Source organism: Medicago sativa, chromosome 7 (assembly GCF_051527215.1).
Source record: "Medicago sativa cultivar Bolivia chromosome 7, Bolivia_mono, whole genome shotgun sequence".
Taxonomy (NCBI): Eukaryota; Viridiplantae; Streptophyta; class Magnoliopsida; order Fabales; family Fabaceae; genus Medicago; species Medicago sativa.
In genome coordinates, this window is record NC_140755.1 from 26,104,948 (window position 1) to 26,120,162 (window position 15,215).

The following is a 15,215-nucleotide window of genomic DNA, read 5'->3' on the forward strand; positions in this document are numbered from 1 at the left end:
GTTTGGCAGCCCAAGCTAAAGCACAACAAGTCTTTTCAAGCATCGTATACCGAGTCTCACAGTCGGTGAACTTCTTGCTCAGATAGTAGATAACATGCTCTTTCTTACCAGTCTCGTCTTGTTGACCGAGAACACAACCCACTGAATCATCTAATACTGACAGATACATAATCAAAGGCCTTCCTTCCACTGGCGGGACAAGGATAGGTGGTTCCAACAGGTATTCTTTAATGCTATCAAAAGCTTCCTGGCATTCATCATTCCATACAACAGGCTAATTCTTTCTGAGCAATTTGAAAATTGGTCCACAGGTAGTAGTCATGTGAGATATGAATCTTGAAATGTAATTCAGACGTCCGAGGAAACCTCTGACTTGCCTTTCAGTTTGAGGGGCCGGCATTTCTCTGATGGCTCGGACTTTGTCAGGATCAACTTCGATGCCCCTTTGGCTGACAATGAAGCCAAGCAACTTTCCAGATCGTACACCGAATGTACACTTGTTAGGATTCAACCGCAGCTTGTACTTTCTCAGTCTTTCAAACATCTTTTTCAAATACACAACATGCTGCTCTTCATCCCTTGACTTCACAATCATATCATCAACATATACTTCAATTTCTTTGTGAATCATATCATGAAACAGAGTTGTCATACCTCTTTGATAGGTAGCACCAGCGTTTATCAAGCCAAACGGCATCACTTTATAACAGAACGTTCCCCATGGAGTAATGAAGGACGTCTTTTCTCTATCTTCGGGAGACATTCGTATCTGGTTGTAACTGGAGAAACCATCCATAAAAGAGAACACTTTAGATTGAGCAGTACTGTCAACAAGCACATCAATATGAGGCAATGGGAAGTTATCCTTCGGACTGGCTTTATTCAAATCTCTGTAATCAACACACATTCGAACTTTCCCATCTTTTTTTGGTATTGGTACAATGTTGGCAATCCACTCAGGATATTCAGCTGTCATGAGGAAACCCGCATCAATTTGCTTTTGCACTTCAGCCTTGATCTTAAGAGCCATGTCTGGACGAGACCTTCTCAATTTCTGCTTGACAGGAGGACATTCAGGTCTTGTCAGTATCTGATGTTCCACAATCTTGGGATCTAGACCCGGCATATCTTCATAGGACCATGCAAAGACATCTGGATAATCATGGAGAAGCTGAATAATTTTCCTTTTCACTTCTGGCTCAAGTGCAGCACCAATCTTGATCTCTCGCTTGTTCTCTTCAGTACCCAGGTTGATAAGCTCAATCTCTTCCTGGTGAGGCTGAATGGCTCTTCTTTCTTGCTCAAGCAGTCGAGTGATCTCATACGGTATCTCTTCATCATCTTCCTCATCTTCAGCTTCATATACCTGGAATTCAAAATTTGGAGGAACCATAGGGTCACTGTGTTCAACGGGTTTATTATGGTTCAATCTGCATAATATGATAGGGATGATTTTAGAAAAAGTTTTTCATGCAGATTTTTGAAATTAATAAGAAAATAACAAATGTTTTGGTTTTTTCTGTAGGGATGGCAAAGCGGGCCGGCCCGCCCCATTTAGGCCCGCCCCGTCTAATCCCACTAAAAACGAGACGAGACGAGCCGAGTCAAATTTTGTAACCGAGTCCAAAATCTCACCCCGCCCCGTTTAGTGGCGGGTTTGCGAGTTGGCGGGCCGGCCCGCCAAACAAAAACTTTTTTTTAAAATTTTTTTTACAACTTAATTGTTAAAAAAAAACTATGTTGCTTTTATCGTAAAAGAATAGGTAGCAAGTAAATTTGTGAAAAACAAGATAATTATCATTGTCGAATTCAACATCATAACTAATAGCTTTCTTTCTTCAAAAAAAAAAAAACTAATAGCAAAATAAAGCAAATGCGCAACATAAAACAAAGGGGAATTAGTCACTTTAGTCCTTGAATGGGAAATGAGTAGTTACTTTAGTCCTTGAATGCAGAGAAATTGCAAAACAGTTCCTGAATGTAGACTCTGTTGGTCAATTTCAAGGACTAAAGTGACTAACAGAGTCTACATTCAGGGACTAAATTGATTAACGAAGTTTGCATTCAGGGACTAAATTGACTAACATAGTATACATTCAGGGACTATTTTGCAATTTATCTGCATTCAGGGACTAAAGTGACGACTCATTTCTTATTCAGAGACTAAAGTGACTAATCTCCCTAAAACAAATCGTAAAATAAATCCAACAACTAAATTATAAAATAAGTCTCAAAATAAATAAACTCAACAACCTAGATAAACCCAAAAGCATAAAATAAGTCTCAAAATATATCTAACAACCAAAATAAATCCAAAAACATAAAATAAGACTCAAAATAACAAATTGAAACACGAGTTATGCGGACCGCCCCGCCACGCCCCGTGTCCATCCCGTTTCCAACGAGTTAAGCGGGTCGGCCCGCCCCGCCCCGTATTTTAACTAGACGAGACGAGCTGAGCCAACTATAGAAAGCGAGTTCAAAACTTCGACTCAGCCCGCCAAAAATAGCGAGTTAAGCGGGCCGGCCCGGCGGGTCAGACCCGTTTTGCCGCCCCTATTTTTCTGGCATTACCATTATTTCCAAGAAAAAGGCACTAAAAAGTAAAAAACAAAAAGTCGTGAGAAAGACGACAACTTTTATTGATAACGGCAATGCCGAAACAAACATGCCCTTACAATGATATCACTTTCGCCTTGGGCAGAGCGAAAGGATTGTTATTTTGAAAACAAAGAAAAACATGAGCAACAAGACACATTACATGGAAGCATGCATGACTAAAGGAACATCAATGGCCTCCCAATTTCTCACAGTGCCTCCTGGTACAACAAATGTAGGCACATAACTACTCTCAGCAGCATCTTCAGCAATAGCATTGATAAACTCAACACTGTAGAAAGTTCCTGTTGACACACCGGAGGTTGGGGAGAATCCAAGGCCCTCTTTACGCCTGTTTTCCAAAATCTGAATCACTTTGCCCCAGCCAGCAGCTTGCCCTTCTTGAACAGCCTTCTGGGCGTCTTTCAATGAAGCCATGCTAGCACTAGCCCTCTGGGGTTCTGCACCCTCAACAGTCAAGCCTTGAAATGACGTCCCTTCAGCAGATCCTGCTTCAACACAAGAGAAAGATGACACTTGGCTAACTAGATATGCTTCTTCACCATGTACAGTGACAATCTTACCGTTCTTCACAAACTTGAGCTTTTGATGCAAAGTAGAAGTGACTGCTCCAGCGTCATGAATCCACGGTCTTCCGAGGAGACAGCTGTAAGAAGCATTGATGTCCATGACTTGGAAAGTAATCTGAAATGTCTCCGGACCAATGGTAATTGGCAAGTCTACTTCCCCAAGAACATCTTTGCGAGATCCGTCAAAAGCTTTAACCAAGTAGCTGCTTCCCCTCAGAGAGATTCCATGATGGCTCAATTGTCTCAGTGTAGACTCAGGCATTACATTCAAGGATGATCCAGTGTCCACCAGCACATTGGATATCATGTCAGACTTGCAGTGTATCGAGATATGCAGAGCCAAGTTATGGTGTTTCCCTGCTTCGGGGAGTTCATCGTCACCAAACCCCAAGTTATTGCAAGCAGTGATGTTACCCACTATTCCATCGAACTGATCCACAGAGACTTCATGATCACTGTAGGCCTGTTCCAGTACCTTCATTAACATTTTCCTGTGAGCCTCTGAGCTCATGAGCAGAGACAAAATGGATATCTTTGACGGAGTTTGCAGCAACTGGTCCACGATCATATAATCGCTCTTTTTGATAAGCCTCAGAATTTCGTCCAGATTAGACTCTTCAATAGATTGGCCTGATGGGCCGGTATTTTTGTCAACAGGAGGAGCAACTGGTGGAGTTATTGTGGCAATAGGTGTAACCACCTTCCTTTGAAACAAGGGTGGACGGACTTTCCCGCTTCTCAGAGCTGTGATTTCACTAGCAACGTTATCAACCGTAGCCGAGGACACCAGAGGCACTTCCACTCCATTCTCAATCATGGTTGCATTGTACTTGTAAGGGATTGCTTTTGTAGAGGCATAAGATACTGGGCCAGGTAACCTGATCACTAAGGGCTCAACATTCCTTGTCTGGGATGCAACTTCAACCGGGGAATCATGAAATACTGGCACAATCACACATACACTACAAGAAAACTGCCATTTAGCTTCCAAATTTAGCGTCGGCCCCCGACACCGACGCTATTAACGTCCATATAGAGTCGGCCCAACCGAGGCTATATTAATTTATAATATTTCTTTAATTTTGAAAACCTTAGAGTCGGCCCAACCGAGGCTATATAATAGTAGACCAATGGATTGACTTTTTAGATTAGACTTAGACTCGGCATATCCGACTCTACAATTTATACTAATAAATATTTAATTTTATAAAATTATTTTCACCTCATTTTATTCAAATCAACCAAAAAATTACCCCAAATTTCTACCCTCACTTTTTTCCTCTTTTTTCTCTCACACTTACTCATCAAAAAATTTAATCACTTATCATAAAATATATCTATCTACTCACTCATCTAAAAAATCTAAAATCCCTTTAAGCTCACTCACCCAGAAACCTTCTTTGTCACCCAGATCTATACTCACTCAATACCATCAAATCCTTTTCATCGTTAACAAAAGGGTCTCACTATCGCACCATCGCCCTCTCACTCAGGTTCAGAAACCCTTTCACCAGCCTCTCACTGCTCTTTCTTCACAAAACCCTTTCACCATGTACGAAACCCAACTGCTCTTTCCCAAGGTAATGAAAACCCTAACAATTTTCTTCCATTTTTGTTGATAATGGCTATTGAAATTCTCGATCTTATTTATAAGTTTATTATATTGTCATGATTTTTGTTGTGATTATGTGTGAATTGTTATCGTTCCCTCACTCACCGCCGTTTCAAAAACCATCGTTCAATCGTACGCATTTCATTTGCATTCAATTAGAAATTCAACTCAAAATTTGAAATTGATGTTTATTTTTGCAAGATTAACTACAAGAAGGGCTGGGTCAATCAACAGTCTCCTAATTTTTCATCTTACATCAACAAAGGTATGCCATCTTTGACAAATTATGGTTTTTTTTTTATAATTTCTTAATCAGTGCTTGTGATAGTGTATAGACAGTTCTGTTGTGTTGTTTTGTTATTGGGTTTTGACATTCATAATGAAGTTTCAAACTTTAATCAAAAGATGTAAAAAAATTAATTAAATTTAAGGTTTTTTGAATGGGAAAAGTAGCTATCAAATGTGAATACTAAAATTTTGAGAGTCATGTCATGGTATGAGCATATGATTTTATGGATAAAGATGTCTTGAATACTAAAATCCTTTTTTATTAATCGGATGACTTCTTATGTCCTGCTATATGTAGAAAGTTCCAGAACTTGAATTTATCAATTGTCGCTTTTGAAAGCCAACCTATCATGATTGTTATAGAGTATTGTATCCAACTATTGACTATCTCCTTTTAATTCTTCTTCATGAGAGCAACTAATGACTATCCATTAGAGCATAAGTGAGCAAGCTACAACTGTCATGAGTATCTTTCTATAGGTTTTGTTGCCTTTATTTTGGTTTTTTGCTGCTATTGAATTTATTTTAGTACTTTATTTTGTTGCATTTATCTGTTGGTGTTGATGGGTTGATCTAGTTGTGTTTTCTTTATTTTCCACTATTGTGAGTATGTTGAGTTTGCCACCTGTTGTATGTTCCTGCTATTTTTTGAGTCACTAATTAGTCATCTATAAGTTATATATTTTGTATATATGACTCAACTAGCTTTTTGTGAGGTAGGGGTTGGAGTTGTCTTAAAAGGCGGTCACAAACACATTCTACTATGTTACTTGAATTCAGTCTTATGTTATATGATTTTTTTCTCATCTTTTAATATATATGACTTCAGTATAAGATGGGATAGACGAGTTTTGATGATCAATTACTTGTTGAAGAATGTTGTGGAGACGACCGATGTAGGAATACCATGATGCAAGGATTATGGTAAAGTGAAAGACAGAGGGGAATACACTTTAAAACACTACAAGTGCCATGACTTACCAGAGTACCTTCTGAAGGTTGAGGGATTAAACTGAAAGTTAAGCTTTTAGTTTTTTCTTGGTGCTAGTTTTATTCTTATGTTGGATTTCATATGTTGTTTGCTTGACTTTAAAGGATTGACATACTTGAAAGTAATAATCATGATGGGTATAATTATATTCATGCTTGCTTAACAATTTTAGGAAGCCTTTAATGTATTGACATCTATAAACCAAGTATATTTATATTTCAGCACTTCTGTTTGTTTTGTGGTAGTGTATTACTTTTCTATGTGGCATGGTTTAATGTTTTATACTTTGTTGTGTAGGTACTAAATCATGTAAGTATATACAAAAGTGCTGGAGTTCAATTATAATTTGCAAGGTAATCCTTATTTTTATTTGTTGATGAAGTTTTGGTTCAATCCATTAGCCACATTTAATTGAGAATAATACTAAATTTGTTGTTAATCATGTCAAGTAGTGAATCTATGTAGAAATAATGTCAAGTGAACCTTGTAAAATATATGTAGCCACCTACAAAAACACGTGGACCTTTACCATGCATACTATTATATAAAAACCATGCCACATAGAAAAGTAATCTAGTTTCTATTCTCTATATGTTCCCTAGAAAAAGGCGTTTGTGCTTTTATTCTTCTTTTAAACTAATATTTGACCATCACCTTGTTATATCTTTACCTTGTTATATCTTTATAACTGGTGTGCTAATTTATGTACCTGAGAGAAAAGAAAAATCATAGTTACTTCTTCCAATTGAAAAGCTATCACAATTCGTTAAAGAGCTAGTGACAGCTTGCTATCAAACTTACCTCAGAATTCTTTTTTTCTAACATATGCGAATCCTCGTGGATTTGTATAGTATGGATTGGCTTGTTTGGAGATGTTGGCTTTGTCTAGTTGATTCTTGTGTTAAAGACCAAGGGTTATGGTATGTTTATAGGAGCACTAACAAGGTAAAATATTTTGTAGAGTATAGATAATTACATGTGTTTCTGTGATTCTTGTTTCTCATATTATCTATAATATTAATGACAAAACTTGTCCTGTTAGTTTAACTAAGAAAAGTAAGGAGTTATTATAATTAGAAAGATTAGTCAGATTTATTCTATAATTTCTATTGCTTTTCCTTTCTAAAATACAAGTGATATAGCTGAAGTATGATTCACAAGGGATTTTTTAATTAAAGTTATTTTAAATTTTAAATTAAAAAAAAAAGAGAGATTGCATGTCAGATATGCTAGTAAGTTATGGTGACAATGTAGTTTTTTTGTAAGTAAATTAATATGTATGTAACAATGTCAACGCCCTATATTTTTTACATTAACAGTGTAGATGTGCCCGTGTTAATGTCGTGTCAGATGTCCGTGCTTTATAGGTGGACTAGCTATAAACACAACTATGTTGGACTCCTACAAAGTTATTTTAAGACATTTGAACCTGAAGTTTCAGTTCAAGTCATGAACTGATCCATTGTGGGAAAACTCCTCATTGTCTTTCTTCAGTATATATGTCATTTTCAATGTAAGTGCTAACTTTAAAAACTAATAAATTACTGTGCAACACATATTGACTATGGAATAGAATTATAATCACAGTTATCACACTTGCTATGCAGTTCATTTCTGGTTTCCAGTACACATAACTTCCTAAAATGCAGTGTTCAGTTTGGAACAGGTGTGAAAGCATTTGAGTCTGCAGCATGCAGCTTTTCAGTTAGCTTTTAACAATTTTTTCTTTCATTTTTTTCCTTCTTTTTTGTGATGTAAGCTTGTAATATATATGAACTTTTTGTGTCTGTTGTACACAGGGCAGATAAGTTAGTGGAGAGCTACCTGAGAGAGTTACAGGTTACGAAGGCGTGTTCTACAATTACTTCACCATATAGGTACTTTGATTTATACAAGTTGTGGCATAATGTATTATAATGACGTTTTTGTTTTCCTCTTTTTCTTTGTGTACCTATAATGTAGAGACAAATGTGAGAAGTTTTCTTGTCTTAGGGTGTGATGCTATGTGTTGTGTTCACTTGTTTGTGAAAACAAATAGAAATAATGATCTAGAGTCCTCTAGATACTGGTATGCAGTCAAAGTTGATTTGGACAGTTCTGAGTTATAAATGATTATTGATATCTAGTTAATTTATAATTTGTTTAAAGGTTAAATTGGAGTATGATAGTTTCATGAGATTTTAATTTAGTGTTTGGTTGGATAAGGTATATGAATATACTTTTGAAGAACTATAAAAAAAATCATTTGAACCTTTAGATACGGTGAATTCTTTTAGTTTATACTCTAAGTTGAACAATTTATTAAAGAAGGCATATGAATATACTTCTGAAGGAAAAAAGCCATAAAAGTAAATTAAACCATTAAAAAAGGTTGTGATTTTAATTAACTAGTGCTAGGTTTTTACATCAGGTAACTTGTTGTAATTAAGTTTAAGCATCCTAGCTTATTAATATTATATGCACTAAATGCGTTTAGGCTAGATCTGTCAAGGCGTGATAGTCCACATGGGTCGGCTCGTCAAGCCTGTTAAAATGTAGGGTAATCCGCAAACATTGAACACAAATATTCAATAGATATTTTCATACATTTTATGCTTGTGTTTAATTTTAAACCTTTTTATTAGTGATAGGACTTGGTTTTGTGTCAGGTTGCCATATATTTCATGTCTCCTTACCAAAACACTTTGATTTTGGAGAATATAATATATTGTATACTAGTAACGTGTATCGTTTTTGCCGATTGACCAAGATTCATTAAAAAAAATCAGTACGTTACAAGTTCAAATTAATGAAACAACTGATTTGATGTGTTAACCGGTTTATTAGCACAATGGGGAAAATAGGGTATAAAGTACAGGCTTTTTTCTTTAAAATTAACCAATTTGCGTCGGCCAGACCGACTCTATAATTTTAATTGACTTTCGAATATTGACTTTAGCTTCGGAGTGGCCGACTCTACAAATTTGGTTGACTACTTCAATGTTGACTTTAGAGTTTGCCAATCCGACTCTAAAATAATCATTTAGCGTCGGTTCGGCAGACTCTACTTAATTTGGTTGACTTTTAAATTACTGGAATTAATAGCCTCGGATCATTTTAGAGTCGGATTACACTCGGCATAACCGACTCTATGTTAGCCTCGGAGTCCAAAAATCCGACGCTACCCAGTAGCTTCGAGTTTTTTAGCCTGCCCCCGAGCCCGACGCTATACCGACGCTAAATCAGTGTTAGCGTCGGTTTTAGCCCTGTTAGAGTGGGTTTTTGGCCGACGCTAAAATACAGTTTTCTTGTAGTGATACATCACTGACAATCAAGTACTTGTCATCCATCAGACTCTGAATATCATCTTGTACCTCACAACAACCCATAGGATTTTGAAGACATTCTGAACAGGAAGCGTGATCGTGATTGAACAAAGAGGCTTGGCAAAGTTTGACATGAAGCGGTACCAAGGGAGTAACAACATTGTGGACATCCAATATGGGATCCTCTTGAGGAACGGGGACTCTTTCAAAAGCTTCAATCATGTTAACAGCAGCATGGTTTGGAAGTGGGTTGTCAAGAACATGAGGAACACTATTTTCAAACGTCAACCGTCCTTTTTCTATCAGGTCCTTTACAATGTATTTCAGAGCATAGCAACCTTCGATATCATGGCCTTGAGCACCCTGATGGAATTCGCATGTAAGATCCTGTCGGAACCTGGGAGGCAATGGATTAGGCGGAGGCTTGCCTGGTCTAGTGACACAGTGTCCCTTAGCAAGTAAAGTTGGGAGCAGCTCAGCATACCGCATAGGTATTGGTGGAAAAGAAGGTCTGGGTCGGGGACCCTGTTGTTGCTGTTGTTGTTGTTGAGCAGGAGGTTGATGTTGTACTTGCTGAGCAATGGCGTTAACGGGCACAGGTGGTTGACTCGGTGGCAGGGGATATTGCTGATAGAATGGCGGGAAGAAAGGATGTTGAGAGTATTGCATATATTGATAGGGCAGAGGTAATTGAGTAGCAGCTGCAGATGAGTTACCAGATACCATCCCTACTTCAGATTCTTTCCTCTTATGGTGGCCATTACCATACTTCTTTGGTGCACTGGCTGAAGATTCACCCTTCTCAAGAACAATGATTCCCTCTCTGACAGCCTCCTCTAGACGAGTTCCCATGGTAACCATGTCGGAGAAGTTGTTTGGAGCAGAGACTATCATTCTTTCTTTATATTCTTTCTTCAGAGTCTTCAGGAATGTCTGTGTTAATTCTTCCTCATCAAGCCGAGGAGAAACACGGGCAGCTGCCCCTCTCCATCTCTGGGCATACTCACGGAAGGTTTCATCTGATTTCTGAGACAAGGATTTAAGAGAGTCCCTATTTGGCTTCAGACGGGTGTTGAACTCATAATGACTTTCAAAAGCAGCAGCAAGTTCCTCAAAAGTATGGATATTGTCTTTGCTCAAACCAGTGTACCATTCTGCCGCATCTTCTGCTAGGCTGTCTTGGAAGCAGTGTATCATCAGTGCATCATTGTCTGCATAATTGGCCATCTTTCGGACGTACCGAATGACATGGCTATGTGGACAGGAAGATCCATTGTATTTGTCAAAGTCTGGCACCTTAAACTTCTTAGGAACCTCAAATCGGGATACCAAGCACATATCACGAGCCTTAGCAGAGACATTGTTCCCACGGCTAGCCTTGACTTCACGGAGTTCTCCAGCCAACTCCCTTAACTGTCTTTTCATGGCTTCCATTGCAGGATCTTGTCCACGCGGAGTATCGACATCAATCACCTGTTGCACAGTGTGGACAATAGGATCGGTAACAACAGTAGTCACTTGAGGCATAGCAGTGGATATGGGAATCTGTCCTTGACCAGCAAAACCAGAGACACCGGCAGCAGTATTAGGAGAATAGTAAGCTGAGAGTCCATAAGGACGCCCGTTGGGCATAACAAACCGAGCATCGGTAGCCACAGTAGACAGTGGGATAGATGGAATTGCTTCAGTAGAAACCGAAACAGATGTGGCTGGTTGTTCTTGTGTAGCCATCATAGTGGACATAGCGTCATGAGCCTTAGCCAAGTCTTCTTTCATAGCAGCCAATTCGGCACGGAGCTGAGCATTTTCTTCTTCAAAGTTAGCCATGATCCTTCTCTTGTGAAATCTTGTTTGATGCACTCTATCTGGTTGGTAAACCTTGCGAACACGAGATACTTTTCAGACTGCGGCGGACAAAACCAGGAGGCAATGAGCACGAGAGAAATTTTTTGTGACCAATGAATGCATATGATGCATGAAGTGTGTAAATGCATATGCAAAAAGACTCTTTTTATGTTATCAAAGGGTTTTAGACAAACTAGAAACTTGTAAACATTACTAAACAACAATCAACATAAACGGGAAACAAACAACCAACATATAGTTTTACAAGACGATTCCCTTTGAAATGCTAAGCCAAGGGATAGACTTGGAAATGTAAAGCAGTAATGACAATTGGAAATAACAACAGGGAATGAAAATCCTCAAGCATAGGAAGTGGAAGCATCATCCTCAGACTCAGACTCATAGCTGCAGTATCGTGCATAGAAGTCACGGGCACCCCTAGCCCTCTTGGAGTCTCTCATAAGCAACCTATCTTTCTCTTCAATCTCTCTCTTAGCCTTAGCTAACTCTTTCTCCAGTGTCAAGACCTCATGAGTCTTCTGCTCATCCTTTCCGTCCAAAGTCATGATCAAGTTCTCAGCCTCATAGTATCTAGCCCTCCACTGATGTTTCTCCCGACTCTCCATAGCTAGATGCTCCTGATACATCTCCTGGGTAGGTGGAAGTAGAGGCAAAGGCATGGTAGGAATAGATGCAGACACATATCTCATAGAGGGGTAAGGCATACCAATCTCCTCAGCTTGGTTTATCACCCACTATGTATAGGCCTCATGAGCAACACCGGACCTTACACCCATATGCTTCACCTCTTTCTTCCGAAGCTTGGACCAAGCTCCTATGAAATCCTCTCTTATTCCTGTGGGAGCATTGGAGTAGTGGAAGAAGTAAGGAGATGTGGCAAGATTGATGGGCTTTTCTTTCATCGGGAAACCAAATTGTCGCAAGGCGAGCTCCGGGTTATAGTTGATTCCACCCTGGGTACCAAGAAGAGGTACATTAAGAAACTTCCCACCGCCAAAGATGATTTCCTTAACCCTAGAAGCGGGAGTGAGCCAAACCACTTCATTAGGAGTGAGAGACATAATCCTCTGTGAAATAGACCAATTATCCGGATTGTCGTGGAAAGACTTCGGAAGGTGCGAAATAAACCACTTATAGAGGAGAGGCACACACCAAAGAATATATCCACGACCTTTGTCGGAACGATCGTGAATAGCATGGTATGTGTCAGCTAGCAAAGTAGGAACTGGATTCTTGGAGTGGAAGATCATAATAGCGTTCATGTCCACGAAGTCATCAAGATTCGGAAAGAGAATAAGCCCATAGATGAGAAGTGCAAGAATAGCCTCAAGAGTGTCCTGACAAGTGGTATTGAGGTTGGCTTTCCCAAGAAGATACTCTGAAGTGAACCCTCGGATACGTGCCTTAGTAACAAGATTCTTGGAGACGTCAGTGGTCTTGAGATAGAGATCTTTAGCAATAACCAATGGAGTAGGAGGATTTTCAGGTCCTGAGAAAGGTACCCCCTTAGCAATAGATAGACCCGTCAAGGAAGAATAAGCCTCTAGAGTAGGCACCAACTGAAAGTCGGGGAAAGTAAAGCACCGGTACTCCTGAGCATAGAATTGCACTAGAGTGTGCACAAGCTTCTCATCCATATTAGTCTGGAGAATAGTAAGTAAAGCCCCGTAACGGCGTCGGAAACCAGTCGGATCCTCAACCTTGAGTGCCAAATCTCTCAAACTAGCCAAATCCACTTCCTTGAACTTGTAGGTCTTAGTCTTCCCCATTCCTACAATGTTTACAAATTCAACTTGTCTAAGCCCTTCGATAACAATGCATGGAAACAGTTTATGCATGTATGCATGATTACGTTCAAGTTCGGAGAAAACATGGTGGGTTGAAGTTCAAAGTCAAGGAGTCGTGGGTGGACACGGTGTCCGGTAAATCTAGGGTTTTAGGATAATAGTAACCGGGTTCTAAAAAGGCTCCCAAGTTGCAACCTCTCCGACGTATATCATGGTGTCACGAGACAACACTCGCTCCATGATTATCCGTGGAAGGTCTAACTTGAGTGTAGTATCGCGTGACGACTAAAACTCGAGACAACACTCGGTTTAGTCTCCGCACTACGTCCTAGAAAATGGCCATGGATGGGTTCGGTTATCTACGGTTCATAGCGTCATAGAACAATTAGAAGTAAAGTGCCTAAACGCGACAACATGCGCCGACAACATCACCCCCAAAATGCCTCAGCTATGTGGGATTGATCGCATAATCCAAAACACGAGGCAACCCCCAGAATGAATTGTCGATTATATCCCTCCTAAATCCTAAGTTCACTCAGCCCGGGTGCAGGACTTTTGATATTCTCACCCCACACGTTTGCAAGAATTTAAACATTTATTCACATAGGAAAGCAAGTAAAAGAAACAAGTAAAAAGAGCGCAAGCGTGGAAATAAAGACTAGGCGTAACTCTCGGTTTTCCCCCCAGCGGAGTCGCCCGCTGTTTTATCTTGGTTTTCGGGTGTCAAACATTGATTACGTTTGAACCTTTTTAACCTTTGATATCTTATTTTTTATTGGGAAGGGAAAAAGTAAGCAAAACCCTTGAGAATCGAGGTCCGGGAGTTGTTTTCGCTACGGGAAGGTGTTAGGCACCCATAACGACTATAGTATCCTATAGGAACCGTCTTTAATTTCTACGCGCGCGCTTTATTTTTAAATGCTATTTTGAAACGATATTTACACCTAAAGTTTGCTAAGTGAAGAATTGGAGGGAGAAGAATGCGTTTGAATTTTTATTTTATTTGAATTGAAGGAATTTTGTTCCTTGCCTACGTACCCGTTTAAGGGATCAAATCCACCGTAGTTCTCTTCCAAAAATGTTTTTGTTTTTGTTGGTTGATTTTAAGTTTGAAAATTGGAATTTGAAGAATAAGAGAGAGAGAGAGAGAGGCCTCAAGGGCATGAGATTATGAAAAAAGTGAGGTGGAATTAGCCAATTGCAAAAAGGTCTAAGTATGATTAAAATTCTTTAAGATTTTTGTTTAAGAAAAAGAAAAGGAAAATTCAATGGGATTTTGATCCCAAGGTTTATTAAGAAAAACATTTGAGTGATATTGTTCATATTTTTTTGGAAAAGAGATTTTTGGCTAAGTTTTAAGGCTCCTAGACATACATCTAAACATACAATCCTAAACATACATCTAAACATGCATATTCTAGCCATATACCTAAAGTGATGTGTGTGCATGTGTCGGTGCTTGTGTCGGTGTACATTATTAGGGTCCATTGTCCTTATTACATCATATCCTAGATACATTCTATGGTCTTGCAAGAAATTGAAAGGCATAAGAACAATATTACAAAATTCCTAGGTCTTTACATTCTAAACTTGGTATGAATTTTAAAGTGTGGAAAAAATAAAAGGATGAAGATGTGAGATGGGAGATGAAATGATCATGATGTATGAAACGTGAAACACAAGAAAATGGTTAGTAGCACATGATAATATGAAGAAAAATAAGGCAAGAAAAATACTATAATAGAGGCATAGAATCTAACACAAAATAAACCAAGACAAGTGCAAAATATGACTGAAAATTCACCCATGGGATGCAAGCATCACATAGCTCACAATTCTCATGATCTTATACATTTTTAAAGGTATATATTCTGTTCTTAAAATGAGAATTAAAGCCATATGATGAACCCTACATTTTCAAGTGAATTTAGACATTTTTTGCACTATTTATTTATAGACATAACTTGCAAGGCAAGTAACTACCCAAGATCCACACTCATGCAGCAAGATAATATCTAAAAAAAAAACAAGAATCACAGGACATATACCACAATCCAAAGTATCAAGAATTTGAAAAGGGATTAGATGATTTTTTTCATAAAATTTTGTAGAAAATCAAGAAATAAAAGCAAGAAAATGTACTAATATTTTTTAGTAATATTTTCAGTAAACAAATTG

General features: G+C 38.6%; 1 protein-coding gene and 1 long non-coding RNA gene across 2 annotated transcripts; one reads left to right on the top strand and one right to left on the bottom strand.

Annotated features, from left to right (window-relative positions):
* Window positions 1-2,607: 2,607 nt before the first annotated feature.
* LOC146905201 (uncharacterized) lies at window positions 2,608-10,278 on the bottom strand. Its single transcript, XM_085728483.1, has 2 exons — window positions 9,379-10,278; window positions 2,608-4,161 (listed from the first exon to the last, which is right to left on the bottom strand). The coding sequence occupies exons 1-2, from the start codon at window positions 10,276-10,278 to the stop codon at window positions 2,758-2,760; spliced, it is 2,304 nt and encodes a 767-aa protein (XP_085584609.1). The 3' UTR covers window positions 2,608-2,757.
* LOC146905202 (uncharacterized) lies at window positions 4,550-6,781 on the top strand. The gene is made up of 4 exons (XR_015018589.1): window positions 4,550-4,768; window positions 5,002-5,065; window positions 5,918-6,086; window positions 6,377-6,781. It is a non-coding gene; the product is annotated as an uncharacterized LOC146905202 (long non-coding RNA).
* Window positions 10,279-15,215: the final 4,937 nt, after the last annotated feature.